General features: G+C 51.7%; 1 protein-coding gene across 1 annotated transcript in view; it reads left to right on the top strand.

Annotated features, from left to right (window-relative positions):
* The window catches only part of SLC6A11 (solute carrier family 6 member 11), a 97,007-nt gene continuing 79,720 nt past the window's right edge, over positions 1–17,287 (top strand). The window contains exons 1-4 of the mRNA XM_004581306.2: positions 1–448; positions 3,359–3,493; positions 3,597–3,737; positions 7,040–7,130. Of these exons, the coding sequence (XP_004581363.1) occupies positions 214–448; positions 3,359–3,493; positions 3,597–3,737; positions 7,040–7,130 (602 nt within the window). The 5' untranslated portion in view covers positions 1–213. The remainder of the gene's footprint in view (positions 449–3,358; positions 3,494–3,596; positions 3,738–7,039; positions 7,131–17,287) is intronic.

The following is a 17,287-nucleotide window of genomic DNA, read 5'->3' as shown; positions in this document are numbered from 1 at the left end:
CTGGCCGGCCGTGCTGGACCGAGGCAGCGACGTGGGCGCCCCGCGGGCCGGGCCGCCGCGCCGCGTCCCTAGTCCGGTCTCCGCGCTGGCCCGGCCCGGTCCTCAGCTCCACCCCCTGCCTCCTCCTCCCGCCCGCTCGCGCCTCCTGAAAAGCCTGCCCGCCCGGGGCGGCGGCGCAGAGCCGGGCCGGCGCACGAGGCAGCCAGCACGGCCATGACTGCGGAGAAGACGCTGCCCCTGGGCAATGGCAAGGCTGCTGAGGAGGCGCGGGAGTCGGAGGCGCTGGCCGGTGGCGACACGGCGTCCGTGCGCGACCTGCGGGACAAGGCGGTACAGGAGCGCGGCCACTGGAACAACAAGGTGGAGTTCGTGCTGAGCGTGGCCGGGGAGATCATTGGGCTGGGCAACGTGTGGCGCTTCCCTTACCTGTGTTACAAGAACGGAGGAGGTGAGCCGGCACGTGACGCGCGGGGCGGGAGCTCCCCCTCCTGGCCTGTGGGGGGCGGGGAGCGAGGGGGCGCGCGCGCGAGACCTCCCGCGCCTGCGTGAAGCGGGACCCTGATCGAGGAGCGTGAGCTCGGGCCACCTGTGCCTGGGAGCACCTCTGGGCCTGGCGCACCTGTTCCAGTGCGCGTGCGCACCGCTGCTTCGCGCCTGAGTATGCCACCTGCCAGAGCGCAGGCACTCCTCAGTTAGGAGCTAAGGTGAAGATGGAGACGAACCCTAATGACCCGAGGGCCAGGGCCCTTGTGCTCTGAGAGGTAGCGGTTTCTCAGGACTTCCGAAACGCCACCTGTCTGTTGCACTGAACTGTTCTCGTTGCTTCCTCCTAGCAACCTGTGCACCCAGGAGCGGGCCCATTTGGCAGATGAGCAAGCCAAGAGTCGGGGAAGGCAGTTATTTAACCTGTGATGTATCTGGGATCCTGACCCCAAGGCCTTGTTGTAAATAAACTGGAGTGGGAATGACAATAGGGGCAAACTTCTGGGCCCGCCCCCCACTGATTCCTTTCCGGCCTCCTCTTGGAAGACCCTTTCCTGGCCTGATATTTTAGGCCTCTCCGGTGGAGGACTTGGCACCCAACAGTTTCTTTTCCTGGCCCCCGAGTCACCCACCACGACGGCAGCAGCGCTGACTTCATGCAGATGAGCTGCTTAGAGATGGTGGGAGGGGAGAGGGACAGGGAGGTGATAGGAGCCCAGTCTTGGCAGGAGATGCTGCGGGAACGGCCAAGGCCCTGGCTCCGAGAAGCGGTGTCTGGCCCAAGGAGCTCTCCTCTGAGCCCCGCTCCTCATCGGCAGGGCTGCCTGGCAGGTCCAACGACAGGCGATCTTGTCAAAATCTTCAGTGGCATCATTTCATTCAGAGATGTCCAGATCTGTGTATTCCCCTGCATTCCTTATGGTGCCTGCACCCCTGCAACAAGTCCTTACACCTCCCCGCCCACCAACAACGTAGAAAGGGGGACGCAGAAGTTGGCTGGCAGGGACTGAGCGGGACTTCCTGAACAAGCAGTTGCAGGGAGAGCAAGAACAGGGCGGCTGGACTCCTTCCTTCAGGCTGCCCTGCACTGGCAACCAAGTGGCTGCCGGGGGTTGACGGCTTGGCAAGGGGCAGAGAGCGCACAGGCCTGGACAGTCCTGTGTCCTGGGCTGAGGGGTCAGCTTCTCTCTGCAAAGTCAGCCTCTGTTGAACTGTGATGTCCGCTGGGAGAACTGTTGGGACAGGGCCAAGCCAGAGCTGTCCTATTACCTGTGGTTTTGGGGTTTTTTTTCTATGGGAAGTTGTTAAGGTAAAGCAGAACACATTCCTGAAAGCAGGAAACAGGATAAGCTTGGTGAATTACAAATTCTCCCACAGATTTTATTTTTTATTTTTTTATACTAAAAGGTTGTAGTGAGTAAAGTTTAAAAGTGAGTCATTACAGTTAAGTTTTTGTTTGTGTTTTTTTCTCTTCCCTCTCAAACCTGCCAAGTCTCCAGTGTATGCGCAGAACTTTGGTTGCATGACACTGGTTTTCACGTGCGCATCATCTGGTTAGGTTAGGCTCTGGGTCTCGCAGGGAAATGACGGGGTGACCAGGGCAGTACCCTACAATTCATTCTGATCCTCAAGATTTCGAATGACTTTGCAGACACACTTTTTGCTGCCTGGTGTCATGGGATTCCAGCCTGGCGACTGTCCACCTCCTTAGAGACACCTGTTTAGGGCGCCAACCCCAGTGGCTGCTTCTTCCTTTCGCATGAAGTCTTTGCTTGGTCAGTGGCCCAGCACAGCCGAGTACTCAGGAAACGTGGTGCACACGGCTCTGCTGTTGGGCGCCATCAGCATCGCAGCTCCTGGTCAGTCCTCGCTGTGGCCAGGCACGGTTTCAGTGCATTGCCTCACCTGTGAGATCGGATAGCAGAGGAGTGGTGGGTTCGTTTCCCTGCTCTGTCACCAGCAGCAAGAGGACCAGGGTTTGGGAAGATCACCTTCTGGTCACTGCTGTTATCCAGTTGGTCTCCCAGAAAGGCCCCCAGCCAGGATGAGACAGGGGTGCGGCAGAGGAGGGGCCTCTCCCCTGCACCCTGAGGTCCCTCTGGGCCACACACCAGGACCACTTATCTCTGTGCTTGTTGAGGAGTTCCCTGAAAATACTTTTCTCCTGGAAATGGTGAGGTTTTATTCATTTATTTATGCAAGTCATTGCCCAAGAAGAAGGAGCACCCCCTTGCCTGGTCTGTTGGGATGACTTTGAAAGGACAGATGTGGCATATAGGCAACCAAGAGGCCTGTGCTGGGGAATGACACGTTTGACTCCAAGAAGCAAACAAATAAAACTTGGTTTTTCCATCATTGTCTCAGCCGCCCAGCCATCCTGTCACAAGTAGAGTAGTGAGAGCCCTGTTCAGCAGGTGGGGAAGCTGAGGCCAACCAACTTGGGGCACGCATGCTGGCACCCCCTGCTCTGGCTTGTTGTATGCACACTGGTGCACTGTGGTCCGGCTCAGGACACACACACTGGCACCCCATGCACCAATTCAGGATGCACACACCAGTGCTTCGTGCTCTGGCTCAGGGTGCACACACCAGTGCCTCATGTTCTGTCTCAGGACACACATACACTGGTGCCTCATGCTCCGGCTTGGAGTACACATGTTGGCAGGCACCATGTGCTCCAGCTTAGGGTGCATACTGGTGCCTTATGGTCCAGCTCGGGACGCACATACGGCACCCTGTGCTCTGGCTCTGGGCTCACCGTGGGAACTGGGGTTAGTGCCTGGAGGATGCCTTGTGTGGCCTGCGACAGGTGCTTCTTACTGACCTCCTGCATGGCCAGATGTGGTTCTCATGCCAATCCTCTGTCTCCTCACAGGGGCCTTTCTGATTCCTTACGTGGTGTTCTTCATTTGCTGTGGAATCCCAGTGTTCTTCCTGGAGACAGCCCTAGGCCAGTTCACCAGTGAAGGTGGCATCACGTGTTGGCGGAAAATCTGCCCTCTGTTTGAAGGTGAGGGCCGTGTGCTGGGAAGGGGGAGGAGATGCTGCTTGGGCGCTGCGGGCCGTGGGGGCTCATGGAGGCTCACACACCCTCTCACGCTCTGTCCTTGCAGGCATTGGCTATGCCACACAGGTGATTGAGGCCCACCTCAATGTGTACTACATCATTATCCTGGCCTGGGCCATCTTCTACCTGAGCAACTGCTTTACCACTGAGCTGCCCTGGGCCACCTGTGGACATGAGTGGAACACAGGTATGGCTCCCTGGAGAGGGTGTTTGCTGCTCTTGCCTGCCACCGTGACACCGGGGCCAAGTCCCTATCTTCAAGGCCAATTGTGGCCTCTGGGCTCTCATTGTGAATCCAGCTTCCTGGGACGGCCTTGCTGAGGTTGGGGGGTGGAGGGTCGAGTCTGGGGGTCTTCTGGGAGTTGCAACCTTCAGCCCTAGGACTGGCAGAGCTGGCACAACAGTGGGACATTCCCTGTGCTTATGGATAGCAAGGGTGTGGTTGTCAGAATGTACAAGTCAGAAGACTTCATGTAAAAACCCAAGCTTCGAGATGCTTTGAGAAATGCACAGCTCCCATGAGCCCTGGCCCATAGGATTGCCTGTCCCCGATGGCAGCCGCTGGAAAGTTACTGTGGCTGTAGTCTGAGGCTTCTGCCCTCCCATTGCCACAGGTCCCACCCAGCCTTCTTTAACCACTTGCTTCACCTGCTTGACCCAGCTGGCCTCCACACTTCAGTAGATTGCCTTTGATTTTGACCTTCTGTTTGCTCTTCGATTTGTCATCTGATTGAGGTTGAGGTTTGTAATCCTAGGGAAGGCAAACATGGATCAGCCCTGTCCCAGATGACTCTGCACACAGCAAGCATAATTAGTCGATCGTTTGAGTCTAGCCTAGGCCTCCGAGCCCTTCCAGGCCTCATGCCCAGCAGCCGTTGCCTTCAGACTGGCGTCGGTATACTTACTATAAGCCGTCCCCCACTGACTAGGTCAGGCTTGGAAGTGGCCTGTCCTCCTGAGGAGTGATTGATAATACAGACTAGTACACCTGAGCTGGATGTGCTCTGGGAGTTGCAGCTTTGGGCCCAGGGCTTGGCACGGTTGGGGGAATGGCAATGCCGTCTCTTCTGCCAGTTGTGTGTGCAGACCCAGGAAGGAGCAGAGAACCTTAGATCTGGGAAGTGCAGGCTCAGCCCTCCACCCCACTTCGCTGCCGGGCATGCTTTGTGGAGACCCGACCCCCTTTCTTTAGGGCTCTGGCTCTTAGCCTTGCTTTGTCCTGAGCCCGCAAAAAGGCAGGCATCCAGTTAGGATTCAGGATGTGTTCTGAGTGGCCCCTGGGCGAGTGCAGCTGTGTGTATATGTGTGATCCGAAGATGCTGCATAAACATGTTCTTGGCTGCCTGCACAACCTCCTGTGACTGCACCTGACTCTGTAAAACCTGTTCACAGTGAAAGGTGGATACATAGACGCATGACCAACAGGACAGCGCTGGTCGAGGGGGAGGGAGCCGGCATGTATTGGTGAGGGTTACAGGGGACTCAGTGGAGGCCAGTTGAGAATCAGCCGGTTGGGAGGAAAAGGGTACTGTAGAGGAAGGTGGTGGCAAAACCAAGTCTGAAGTAGCCTAGCCGGGAATAAACCATTTCCTGCTGGTTGGCTTAGTTCTTCTGTTAGGAAAGCAACTGAATTTCAACCGGTGGCATTACCCTGCACAACAATTTTGTATTATTTTGAATTGCATTGCTTCCATATTTTTGTTGGAGTTTAATTAGCGTACTTAATGTGGCTTTTAGAGTTGTAGTAGTGCCACCGTGAAGACTTTGCTACTCATTTCATCTGTGCACAATTAAATATTTTCACAAAAGCAATTGGCCAACCTTGGGTGGCTGAGAAAGTTGTGGGGTTTTTGTTTGCTTGCTTGTTTGTTTTATTGTTTATTTATTTTGGTTCTTGGGAGAACAATTTGTGAAATGCTGTTTTAGGGGACCCAGTAAAATCCGAGAGCTTGCCATCCAAGAGAAGGGATCAGGACACATCAGAACGTGTTGCTATAATTTCTGATCTCAGTGCCCCTCAGTACTCAGCGTAGGGGTTGGACAGCTCTTTTCAGAGTTTAGTTTGGCACCTGCCAGGGGTGTGGAAAGGAGGCAGGCAATTAGGATTTTTCCCTGGGCAAGGTTTTCATCTCTAAAAGCAGGTGACACCTGCCTCATGGTCAGAAACATGCCTGGCCCAGAGAACACAGATGCAACCAAGAGGGCTCATCAATAAGTGGGGAGGAAGAGGGGTCTGGAGGAAGGCGGGTGGTGACTGCCATCACGCTGGGTACCTGGACTCCCAGGAAGCAAATGCTGGGCCCCTGACCTAAGGGAGCCATGTTTGGCTCTGTAGATCGAGGGCCCTGCATCCATAGTGGTGGACAGTACTGGGCACCAGCCACGGTGCACAGGGCTGGAATGCTGACTGAAGTTTGCTGTTAATTCTGCTGAAGTCTTGGAAGAGCAGGGAGAGGGTGCCTTTCTGAACCCTGCTGTTCCAAACTTCACCTCCTCCTCTTCCAAGTTAAGGGATGAGAGAGAAGTGATTCCTTTAGAGAATTTATGTACTTGAAAATCAGAGTCTAAAAACAGAAAGGGAAAGGTGTTTTGTTTCCTGGTTTACTCCCCAGGGGACCTCAATGGTTTGGACTGGGTCAGGTCAAAGTCAGGAATTTTATCCGAGTCTCCATGTCTTTAGCAGGGATCTAAATAAACATTGAGCCAACTTCCACTGCTTTCTCCAGGCACCTTAGCAGGGAGCTGGATTGGAAGAGGAGCAGCCAGGTTTCAATCCAGCATCCATATGGGATATTATCATGATAGGCTGCGGCTTTACTCACAATGCCAGACCCTAGGGAGGCTGTGAATTCCATCCTGCTTAGAATTCCAGGAGAGATGATGGGGGAAGGCTTCCACATGGGTGGCCCTGGGCTTTGAAGGATGAATGCACGCATGTTTTGAGCTGAGAATTCTGAATATTAGGAAATGAATAAATTCAGGCAGGGCATTTGAAGAGCCCTGGGCTTCCCTGTGCAAGCAGGTTCATATTGTTATCGGCTGCCATTTTAGCTCCTTATTGTGTAAAGGAAACTGAGGCTAGGTGGCATCTATGCCCCATGCGCTTCACAAGTGACCAGCTTCTGTTGTCTCTCTGTTCCCACAGGGGCTACTGAGCAAGATGGGGAAGTGCCATGGAGGGGCCCGAGGTGGGAAGTGGGGAAAGTGAAGGCTTGGGGACCAAGCTGGAGGAGTCCAAGAGGGCAGCCCAGGTGGGAAGGGCCGAGAATAGGTCCCCGGCCCCCAAGACCTTCACCTTGTATTGATGCCACCGACCGTCTCTGTGGCTATTTGCGCAGTATTGATCCCTCCCTCCCGTGTTCTCAGGCCTGTTGATGTTGAGCTGCCACGGCTGACTGCCTGCTTGCACCATCAGCTTTGGGCCCGTTCCAGGATGCGGCCCTTGTCCAGATTAACCCTCCCGTGTTCTCTGTCTTGTTTCCACTGCAGAGCGCTGTGTGGAGTTCCAGAAACTGAACATGAGCAACCACAGCCACGTGTCCCTGCAGAATGCCACCTCCCCGGTCATGGAGTTCTGGGAGTAAGTGGAGAAGGAAGAGCTGCTGTCCCTGTCCCAGGGCTGGGAACTCTGTGCTGGTTCTGTTTCTGTGGCCTGGAGAAAAACTGGGCACCCCTCCCCCCAGCCTAGTGCATCCTGCCTTTGGTGCATCTGCCTGCCCCAGGAGTGAGAATGAAGAGGGGTAGAAGTTTCCCCCAGGGGCAGCTGCTAGAGATGCTATCTTCTTGGTTGTTGGTAACAGTCAGTGTGCGTGCTGCTGGTACGAGGCACAAAGTGCTTGGTAAAAGTCTGGACACGTTAAAAATTCATTCTGAGCCAAAGAGAAACTGGAGTGCGTTTGCTGGGAGCCGATCAAAGGCTTGCTGAACCGGGAAGGCCAAGGCCTCCAGGGGCACAGGTGAGCTGGCTCGCAGTGGCTGGAGTGGAGTGTGGGCAGGAAGATGGACTCTAATGGACTGGCTTCTAGAGAGGCAGGTGTCTCAGCACCAGGGGGAAGGGTGTTCAGGAGGTGGAGGGACTCTTCCCAGGGCGCGCTGCAGTAGCAGGAGGGACACCGACTGTTATTGCACACCCACAAAAGCCATGAGCAGGGCTGGTGTGGATGGGTGGTTTTCCAGGGGTGGACGTGATTTTAGGAGGGCTTTAGGGGACCCATGACTCTCCCAGGGCTGCCACAAAAGGTTATATAAGTTGCACACTGACCCACCCACAGGCGGTATGTGCTCCAGGGTTCTGTGGTGTGGCCATCAGCTTGGCATTCCTGTGGAGGGGATTGGAGAGTCCTGCATCACAGGACCAGGTCAAAGTATCCTGGGACCTGACACTTCCTGTTACTTTCCTGTCTGAGAGGCCTGGCTCACTGAAGGTGTCGCTGAACCTGTCAAGGCCAGAGTGTGGGTCCTCAGCGAGGCCTGCTGTTTCCCTTTCCCTCTCAGAAGGTCACCCCGTTGAATTTAGATGGCTCATCCTCAGTGCTCAGCCTTGAGTCTCTTCAGCAGGTGCATGTGCCCCAGGTACCCAGGCGTCTCTCGCATACCGAAAAAGCACATGTAGCTTCTGTCCGTGCCTGTGTCCTGTTTCTACTGCAGAGTTCCCGAAATGGCTGTCCCTGTTCATAAAGAACAGGGGTTGGTTGTAGGAGGCTGGGATAGGCCAGGACCCCAGCCTAGGTGTCTGCTCAGTGGCTATGAGTGCTTCAGTGCCTGGTGGACAGCAGAAAGGCTAGGAGGGGGCTGTGATATGGAGACTGCGTGCATGGGGGTGTGTGTGTGTGTGTGTGCATGTGTGTACTTGCATACATGAGGGAAGGAGGAATGGGAGGATAAGCCTGCTTATAGCAAGCTCCTCCCATGCTAGCTCATTCATTCCAGTGGGAGGGAGAACTCCAGAGACACAGTACAGTCCAAGACAGGCCCTGAGATCGAACCTTCCTCTAAGGTCCTTCATCCCAACGTGCTGCATGGAGGTGGGCCTCCAGGCGAGATGCACGGTTTGGTGAGACAACCTTCTTGACACAGAAGCTGCATGCTTTGTGACACCTTTGCTCACTGTTGGTCTGGAGGGTGACTGTGATGACACAGCTTTGGTTGTTTCATCCTCTGTTGTCCCCCTCCACACTCCTGCCTTCTGGGTACCGTTTCCTTGGCCTCTTCTCCTACACTGTGTTTCTCTGGATCCTCTTGGTGGACCTGAAGGGTCTGAATGGGACTACAGCCCATGTCATGGCGACAGCCCCCCCTGTGCTCCTGGGAGTGAAGTTCCAGGCTGTTCCTGTCATTGTTAATTAGGGGATCTGAGACTGTTACAGACCAAAGATGGATTTCTTAGAGCTGTGCGGGATAGGGAGTCTGAGGTGCCTGGTCCCTGGATGGGAGCAGAGAGGAAGCAGGAGGAACTCACCCTCTTGTTGGGACCCTACCTCTCCACTGTAGCATGAACCTGTTCCTGAGGCCTGAGCCTTGCTGAACCAGGCACCACCCATAAGCAGGCCTCCACCGTGGGCACTGGGGAGCCAGAGGCAACTGTGGACCTGGAGCACCTGTTCTGTTCTGCCTTTTTTTCTCTGGTTTTCCTCTTCTGTGAACATGAAATTAAACTCATTCTATGTAGATTGTCTTTTCTTGCCACACCCTAGATACTTGGATCTTTCATTGTCTGCCCAGCATGCAGCTTTTCTTTATTATGTAATGACATGAAACAGGTTTAGTTTTTATTGAGGTCAGATGCGTCAATCTGAACCTTTACTTCTTGCTGCTGCTCCCACTGCTTTTCCCAGACAAAGAGACAGCAGAGAGTGCCCACCCACTGTCTCGTTTCCCAAATGCTGTGCCAGGCCAGAGCGGGGAGGTCTGTCTCCCTTGTGGGTGATGGTGACCCAGTGATGCGAGCTGTCATTGCTGCTCCCCAGGTCTGCTTGAGCGGGAAGCTTGAGACAGCAACCAGAGGAAGAATGTGGGACATCCTGACTGGCATCTGACTTGCAGTCCCACGTTTTACCTCCATTGCTTTTTCATGATCTACACTGTTGGTGTCTTACTTAAAGACATATCCTTTCCCCAAAGCTGTACAATATTGTCTTCTAAGAAAAGTTTTATTTTCTCATGTTTAGGAATATAATCTATCTGGAATTGAGTTTTTTTAATGGAAGGTAGAAGTCCAGTTGTTTTATGTAAATAAACAAGTTCTCCAGTGGTGCCTATAAATCATCCTTTCCGAACTGACTATAGTCTCAGCTTCTAAGAAAAGTTTTTTTTCCCTAGAATCACAGGTGTTTTTTGGGTTCTCTGGTCCCCTACTCTTTTTGTCTGTCTCTCCCTTGATACCAACAACAGCTTCATTATCAGCCTTGAGCTAGTAAGGAAACACCTTGCAAGTGAGTTTAAGAACCAACCTTGTAAGTTAGCCAACGGTAACCTGAAGGACAAAGTCACTCCGTGGTGATTTGTTGGGGGGATGTCTGGTGAGGTCGCAGGTGTTAGGTCTTTTCAGCGTCAGCTCTTTTTGATATAAACTCTTTTTAATTTGCTATCACATCCTGAAACACTAAGTGCAGTGAGCCACACAGCAGGTTTTATTCCAGCAGGGAAGATGGCCACGGGGGCAGGAGCGGAGGCAGAGAGAGGGAAAGAGATGTCTCCTGCCATAGTGGCAGGAGGGGGCTCCGAGGGAAGAGAGAGGGGAGGAGCAAGAAGAAGCAGGTGGCACACATGCGATGTGCCTTTATGACTGGGAGTGGGCATCAGGGGGCAATGAGGGATTGGTGGATATGGCTGTATACGGGCCTTGAGGGATTGGTGGATAGAACTGTCAGGGCCACAGGGCATTGCTAGGTGTGGCAGTGGATGAGCACTAGGGGGAGGGGCCACCGGATATGGCCATCAGGTGTCATGAGGTTACAGTGGATTTGTGGGAACACGGTTATGAAGTTACAGTGGATTGATAGACAACAAAATTCGGACCTAAAAGGCACGTAAGGAAACCAAGACCTAGGGGAAGCAAATTTTTAAAATGATACTTAAATATTTAGAATGTTTAAAATATTTTGACTATTTTAAATATTTAAGATATTTAAAATGGCAGGGGTCTTCAGGGCCAATGTTTGAGTCACTCCTCACAGCAGATTTATTCAAGGAGGCTTGTCATCTGTAGTGGAGCCTCCCTATCCATGAGCATGATATACCCAGCTGTCTGTCTACTGAGGCCTCGTAAGATGCGTTGTTGAGTAGTGTTGCTGAACTGTGGTCTTAGGGCCACAGAGTTTCACATTACCTCATTACCAACCACAGATCCCCCAAATCATAGTCACAAATAGATCATCTGTAAGATAGGAGGAACTTCAAAATGTGTACAGGATAGATTAAAACAGGAGAGTCTTTGGGTACAAAAAAATTTGAAATCCAGGCATAGTTTTCTTTAGGCTTTTTTGTGTGTGTGTGTGTGAACTTTTAAATTTCTCGTAAGTGCTAGGGTGGAGGTCTCTGTGCTGGGTGATACTGTCTGTTTTTTTGTTTGTTTGTTTGTGTTTTTCTAATCCGCTGGACCATAGTTTCCTGGGCTGTGGTGGTTTATGGAGACCTGCTTTGGAACTGTATATTGGTAGAAAATGAAGTCTCTTTGGCCCTCAGAGAACTAATCCTGAAATCCTAGACTGGATGAAGTTCCTGTGTATGTGCCTGTTGTTTTGCCCTGAAGCCCTGTGGCATTCCTGTTCGCTCAGGGAGTTTCTTCATTGTGTTTCCCTGTGGACTGTGGTGAAGGTGACCCTCTTCTGGTGTTACACCCCCTGCCAGGCTTTGGAAGGGCCTGCATGAACATTTTCAGAATGGATGGATGGGTGGGGAAGGCAGGTAGGCAGGTGACTTATTTGAGAAAATTCTGCATGAGAACAGCCAAAAGGGCTTGGCAAGGACTCACACTGTCATTCAGTTTTTCACTCAATAGCATTGGTCACTCCCAGACTCCCTGTGCAGAATCTGTTGCCCACTTTTCCTGGACACTGAGTGGCAGGAAGGAACAGCTCTCCTGGGTCCTCACACTTAGGGATCTTTTTATCTGCTAACCAATGATTCCAAGGGAGCTTTGGTGGGACATGAATGCAATAGTTCTAGGTTTCTGTTCAGGCAGCCTCTGTACCCATAGCATGCACACAATGTTGTATTCTGTGTCCTGGAAGTGTTCACAGGCAGGCATGACACCATTTCACAGGTACTTTTGTTAGATGGCTCTCATTCACCTTTTTTTTTCCTCCCCAAAAGGTGAGCTTGGAATTGAGAGATTCTATGGGATGTTTAGAGCATCCTGCCATAAGCCATTGAACTGTGTAAGGAGAGTCTACTGATCAAGGTGTTGTAGGAGACGTGAGTGATATACTATGCCAATGGGCAGAGAGGCTTGGTCTTAACGCAGCCATGTTTCCTCACATTCAGCTGTAGACCCTGCAGACTTCAACTAGGACTCCCATAGCTATTTTGTTCTGTGCTTTGGCTGAGCCCAATAAACTTGCACAAGTTATGAGAAGGGCCAGAAGCTATGTCCACATACATTGGATGAAGCCAGTCCCTCAAGCCACTCTTCCTACGGGATAAATTTTTATCTTTCCTCTGTCACTTACCCTGCTCTGTGTATCCGCCCAAACCCCAAATGTGTCCACTGAATACAGTGGAGAACACTGTGCTTTAAAGAAGTTCTGCCTTCATTTCAGCTAGAGTTGATCTTGAGCTTGAGACACTGAGAGTTAATTCCTTCTCTGTGTGGCAGCCCTGCTAGTTGAGCCAGTGTCCTCACCATATCTCTCTGCTGTTCCCCTGTGTGGCTGGCCCAGCAGTCCCTACTGCGGCCGGGTCTCCATGCTGCTCCTCCTGTCTTTCCATGCTGCCTTCAACTCCAGGATGCTCATTTTGGCCAATGCTACCTGGACAAGGCGGACGTCCACCCCAGGAAACTCTGACTGTCTGCAGTATTTGTGCAAAAGGAAGTGCTTGTCATTGAGACACACCTGTAGGTTCCCACAGTATTCACAAGGCTCTGCTCTCCTGCATGTGACTGGCCATGGCTTTGCCTCAACCCTGGGTACCTGGCCCAGCCCACTCTTAGTACCTTGTTTGCCTTTTCTAGGTCTGATTTAAATGTGTGGCCTGGCTACTGAGGGCCACCCTGGTCCTTGATCAGCTCTGGATTCTGACTGGCAGGGCGTCTGTGAGGGAGAGGCAGTTGTCTTCCCTGAGTCATCCTTCGGAAGTGAATGTCCTGGTGTCCCTTCAGAACCTGTTTCGCATAGTTGTTCAGCTGCAGTCCTGAGCTCATGTCCTCTAGCAGAGAATGCAGTGTTCACAGGTGTGCAGCCAGCCCTGCAACATCAGATGGCTGGTGACTTGCCTCCGCAGGCCCAGGGCTTTCTGAACAACTCCATGCTCACTGCATACACAGAATCACGTCTGCAGGATGTCCAGTCAATAGACACAACCAACAGCATGTTGGGTGCTGAGTCCTCATTAAGATGTAAGGGCATTCAGTTCCATTTCTTTGTTTGGAATAATGACACTTCGTCTTTCTAGTTTGCTTTCACTGGAGGAGCTCTCAGTTTTTTAGTCGGGTGGACATTTTAATGGTGTTTGGACATGACATTTGAGAGGAGGAGAAGCTATAGTGACAGCTGCCTCTTCAGGTGGAATGGGGCACCTCCCGCCTCCCTCTCGGGGGCTGCTTTGCTGTGCCCTTTGCCCTCCTGCACCCTGACTCCTTTCAGTCCTTTGGGTGCTCTGGGCTTGAATGTCTTCTTGGCTTCTGCTGTGCCCTCTGCCTAGAAGGTTGCTCACTGTGTCCTCAAGCGTCCAGCCCCTTCCTACCATGGCGTCTCACTCCCTCTGTCATCCTGCCCAGAGGAGTCAGGACTCCAGCCCCAACCCTGCCCCTGCTCTGTCTTAAGTCCACATGGTTCTTACCTGAAGTCCTTGTGCTTTGTTTACTTGCATCTTCTCGTTCTTTCTAATGGATTAGCATGTAGGCCCCATGTGGGCAATGATGGGGGTGTTTTGCTCACCATCGCCCTGTTATCACATCTGTGGTATGCAGTAAATATCTGTGCAAATGAATGATAGAAGAGGAAGGGAGTGAATGAGTGAGTGTTTCCAAAGCCCTTCGGCTGAGGGTCTCTCTCTCAGCAAGAAAGGCTCATTTCCACCTGCAAGGCTGACATGAGGATTGAAGGAAACCTCTGCTGTGCCCAGAGTGGTTTTGGAAAGGTCTGACTGCAGTAGTTTGTGGTTGGTTTTCTCCTCTGTGAAATGGAGATTGCTTCACCAATCCTTCCAGACTGCCATGAGGATTAGGGGAGGTGATTTTTTTCTAAGGATCTGGGTGGGTTCTAAGTGGAGTGCCTGAGTTCCCTCGTGTTATTTGAGGCTCATGTCCAGCTCCAGCCTCTGACTCAGCAGGTGTGGGTTCATACCTGGACGGGACCTGCAGTGACCTGGGCTGGACCTGTCTCCTGTGCAGGGCTAGGGCTGCACCCCAAAGCCATTCCCCATGTCAGCACTGAACACGGGGTGACCCCGTATAACGGTCCCAGCTTGGATTACCCACCCATAGTCTCATTCCTAATATATCACCCTCACGTAGCTCAAGTGTAGGCTTGAGCAGGCAAGTTCTGGTCTGCCAGTTCTGATTGTTTAAGATGTCCTCTGCCACCTGCCAAGTGTGTGATCCCAGCAGCTCGGCTTCTCTAAGACCCTGTTTGTTTTCCTGACAGTGAGATGGCTGTGCCCACCTTTTGGGACTGTTGAGAGCATCTAGTGGGATGGTGCTTAGAAAGTGCCTGACAAATGCTCCGTTTAGGCAGGCCTTACCCAGTTTTCTGAGAGCATGGTTTATTCTTTGCAGCATTCTTTGTGGGAAAACCTCATCCACCAGGCTTGGGCTCCCCTTCCAGCCCACATGGTGAGCCTGCAGAGCTTTTTCTTCCCTTGATGGATATTTTGGGTGAGTTGCTTAAGTGCCAGGTGGTGGGAAGAGCATAGGTGGAAACAGAGACCCAGCGTGTGTGTGTGTGTGTGTGTGTGTGTGTGTGTGCTGAAGTTTGTAGATGCTGCCTGTATCTGGGTCTGCGGGAGAGGACAGGGATTGAAGCATCTGTTCACTTGAAGTCATTCTGCTGCTCCACAGTTTGCTCCCCATGGTGTCAATTGCCTGTGATCAACCACAGCCCCAAAACATGGAATTCTAGAAAAAATAAGTACCAAATCCTATGCCTTTCTGAATAACATGACGAAACCTTGTGTCATCCTGTTGTGTCCCAGCCAGGATGTGAAGTGTCTTGCTGTCAGCGTATCCATGTGGTATTTGCTATCCACCCACCATCACTCGCTGGCTGCATCAGCCTCAGGTCATCTGTCACGGTGTGCTGTCCTTGTGTCCAGGCGACCCTAATTGCACTTGGCAGTGTCCTCAGAGCACGCTGGTGAATCAGAGATGCCAAAAAGAAGCCAGGAAGAACTTGCTTTAAGTGAAAGGGTCAAAGTTCTCTATCTAATAAAGAAAGGGTAAAAAAAAAAAAGAGGGGGAGGTATGCTGGGTCGCAGCTCACAGTGTTGCTGTTCTTCTCTTGAACTCGTTTACAAATTAAACTTTCTTGTGGGTAGAGGGGAAAGCAGAGTGTATATAGGGCTCTGCACTCTCTGCAGTTTCCAACTTGTATTGGAGTGTGGGAATGTGTTCCCTGTGGATGGGGGTGGGAGGGAACTTCGGTGCAAGTCTTGGCTGAGCACCTGCTGTATGCTAGGATCCATGGAGGGCCTTGGCAGCAGCATGGAGCAAGGCCACTGGTGGAGCTGAGTGTAGAACGGCCAAAGAAGCTGGGAGGAGGGAGGAGTCATGAAGATGAAGGGATGTGGGGCATGGGTGGACCCGCTGCTGAGTAGCACTTGATGGGAAGCCCTGAACTCAGTGAGGCAGCTTTGAGATGTGGTCATCAGGGAGCAGCAGGGGCAGTGACCCCACTGTGGGAGGGTTTTGGGGGTCTGGGAGTGGTAGGTGGCTGGGAGGCTACTGAGCTATGAGCCATGTGGGTAGACTCAAGGCTTCTGCCAAGGGCTGCCTTCCAAGATGAATCTGCGCAGTTATATAATTGTACTTGGGGATGATGTGCCCCGCCCTGCCAAGCCCTGTCCTGTGGAGGAACTTGCTGGGGTCCAGGTATGGGATGCTAGGTTGGGGAAGGCAGCCCTGGAGGACAGTGGTGTTCTTAACTTGGCTGTGCTGTGTGCTGAAGCGGCTATGAGAACTGTGCATTGGCGTGTTAGTGTTTCTGCAGCCACCACTTGCTGGAAAATACTGTCGTCTGACCTCAGACATCCTTGATGGGTAGCTAGAGGCTCTGGGTTTACCTGAAGCTCAGGGCTCTTGTCTTAGCAGCAGCAACAAGCAAATGAACAGTTAACACTCAGCACATGGGTGCACCGGTGCTTGTCCCCAAATTTTACTTCTCAAAGTTTGTCTGCAGTGTGAATACACTGGCGAGCGCCAACTTGAGCGTGGCATGACCTGCATCGCTTGTGAAGGTTAAAGAAAAAAGAACATAGATTAAATATTCTTGCATGCAATAGGGGCTCTGTTGGTTACACCACACCTACCCCGAGAGGGTGAGGCAGAGAGTGTGTTCATGTGGAAAATGCTTCAAAGATCCACCTAACTGGAAGAGGGATAAGATATCATGGAAGCAGGTTGTGACCGTTGTTCAAAATGTTTGAGGCTAGAAGTGTTTCCTTTTTTCCCCCCAGATTTGAGAATATTTGTATGTATATAATGATTCACCTTGACCTGTCACACGAGGTTGCGAATGGGATTTTTTACTTGTGGCATCACATCAACTTCTAAAATGTTTCTGACTTGGGAATGGCCATTTGACATGATGCTTAAGACCCCAAGCAGGAGTCCATTGTCTGAGTGTTTAGGCTGGAGTTCCAGCTCCTCTCCCAATCCCAGCTTTCTATTTATGCACACTTTGGGAGAGTGGTTGTTGGCTTCAGTAGTTCATCCCCTGCCACCCGCATGGGACACCTGGGTTGAGTTTCTGTCTCCTAGGTTTGGGCTGGCCTAGCCCCAGCTGTTGCAGGAGAGTGAGCCAGCACATGGGAAGTAACCTTGCCCTACTGCTCTCTCTGCCTTTTAAATATGCAAATGAAAGAAAAAATGTTTTAAAAATGTTTCCAGTTTTGGAATTTTGAGTTTTACACTTTCAAATCAGGCTTGCTCAACTTGGAGTACAATATGTCTAAGCATATCTATATGGCTTTATGCCAATAGGACTTGTATGGAAAGATGCAAAGGAAACTTTAAAGAATCCTACAGAAGAATGTGGGGGGTAGTGAGAGGGAGTAGAAATGGTTTTACTTTTGCTTTGTGCTTCTTTTTTGGTAGCATTTGCATTGTAAGCTGTCATTATAATGACCCCTCCTGTTTGAACAATCTTGTTGATGGCTGGGTTTCTTCCTGCTAATCTTCAATAACTTATTAGTTTATCATGTCATTTTTGGTGAATATTAGTTTATTCAATCATTTCTAAAAGATTTGTTTATTTACTTATTTAAAAGGAGGTGGGGAGACAGAGAAAGAGATCTTCCATCTGTTACTTGGTTACCTAAGTGGCTGGAACAGCCAGGGCTTAGCCAGACTGAGTTCAGGAG

The sequence above is a fragment of the Ochotona princeps genome, chromosome 21, assembly GCF_030435755.1.
Source record: "Ochotona princeps isolate mOchPri1 chromosome 21, mOchPri1.hap1, whole genome shotgun sequence".
Taxonomy (NCBI): Eukaryota; Metazoa; Chordata; class Mammalia; order Lagomorpha; family Ochotonidae; genus Ochotona; species Ochotona princeps.
The sequence above is the reverse complement of the archived record's forward strand: the minus strand, read 5'-3'. Positions and strand labels throughout refer to the sequence as shown.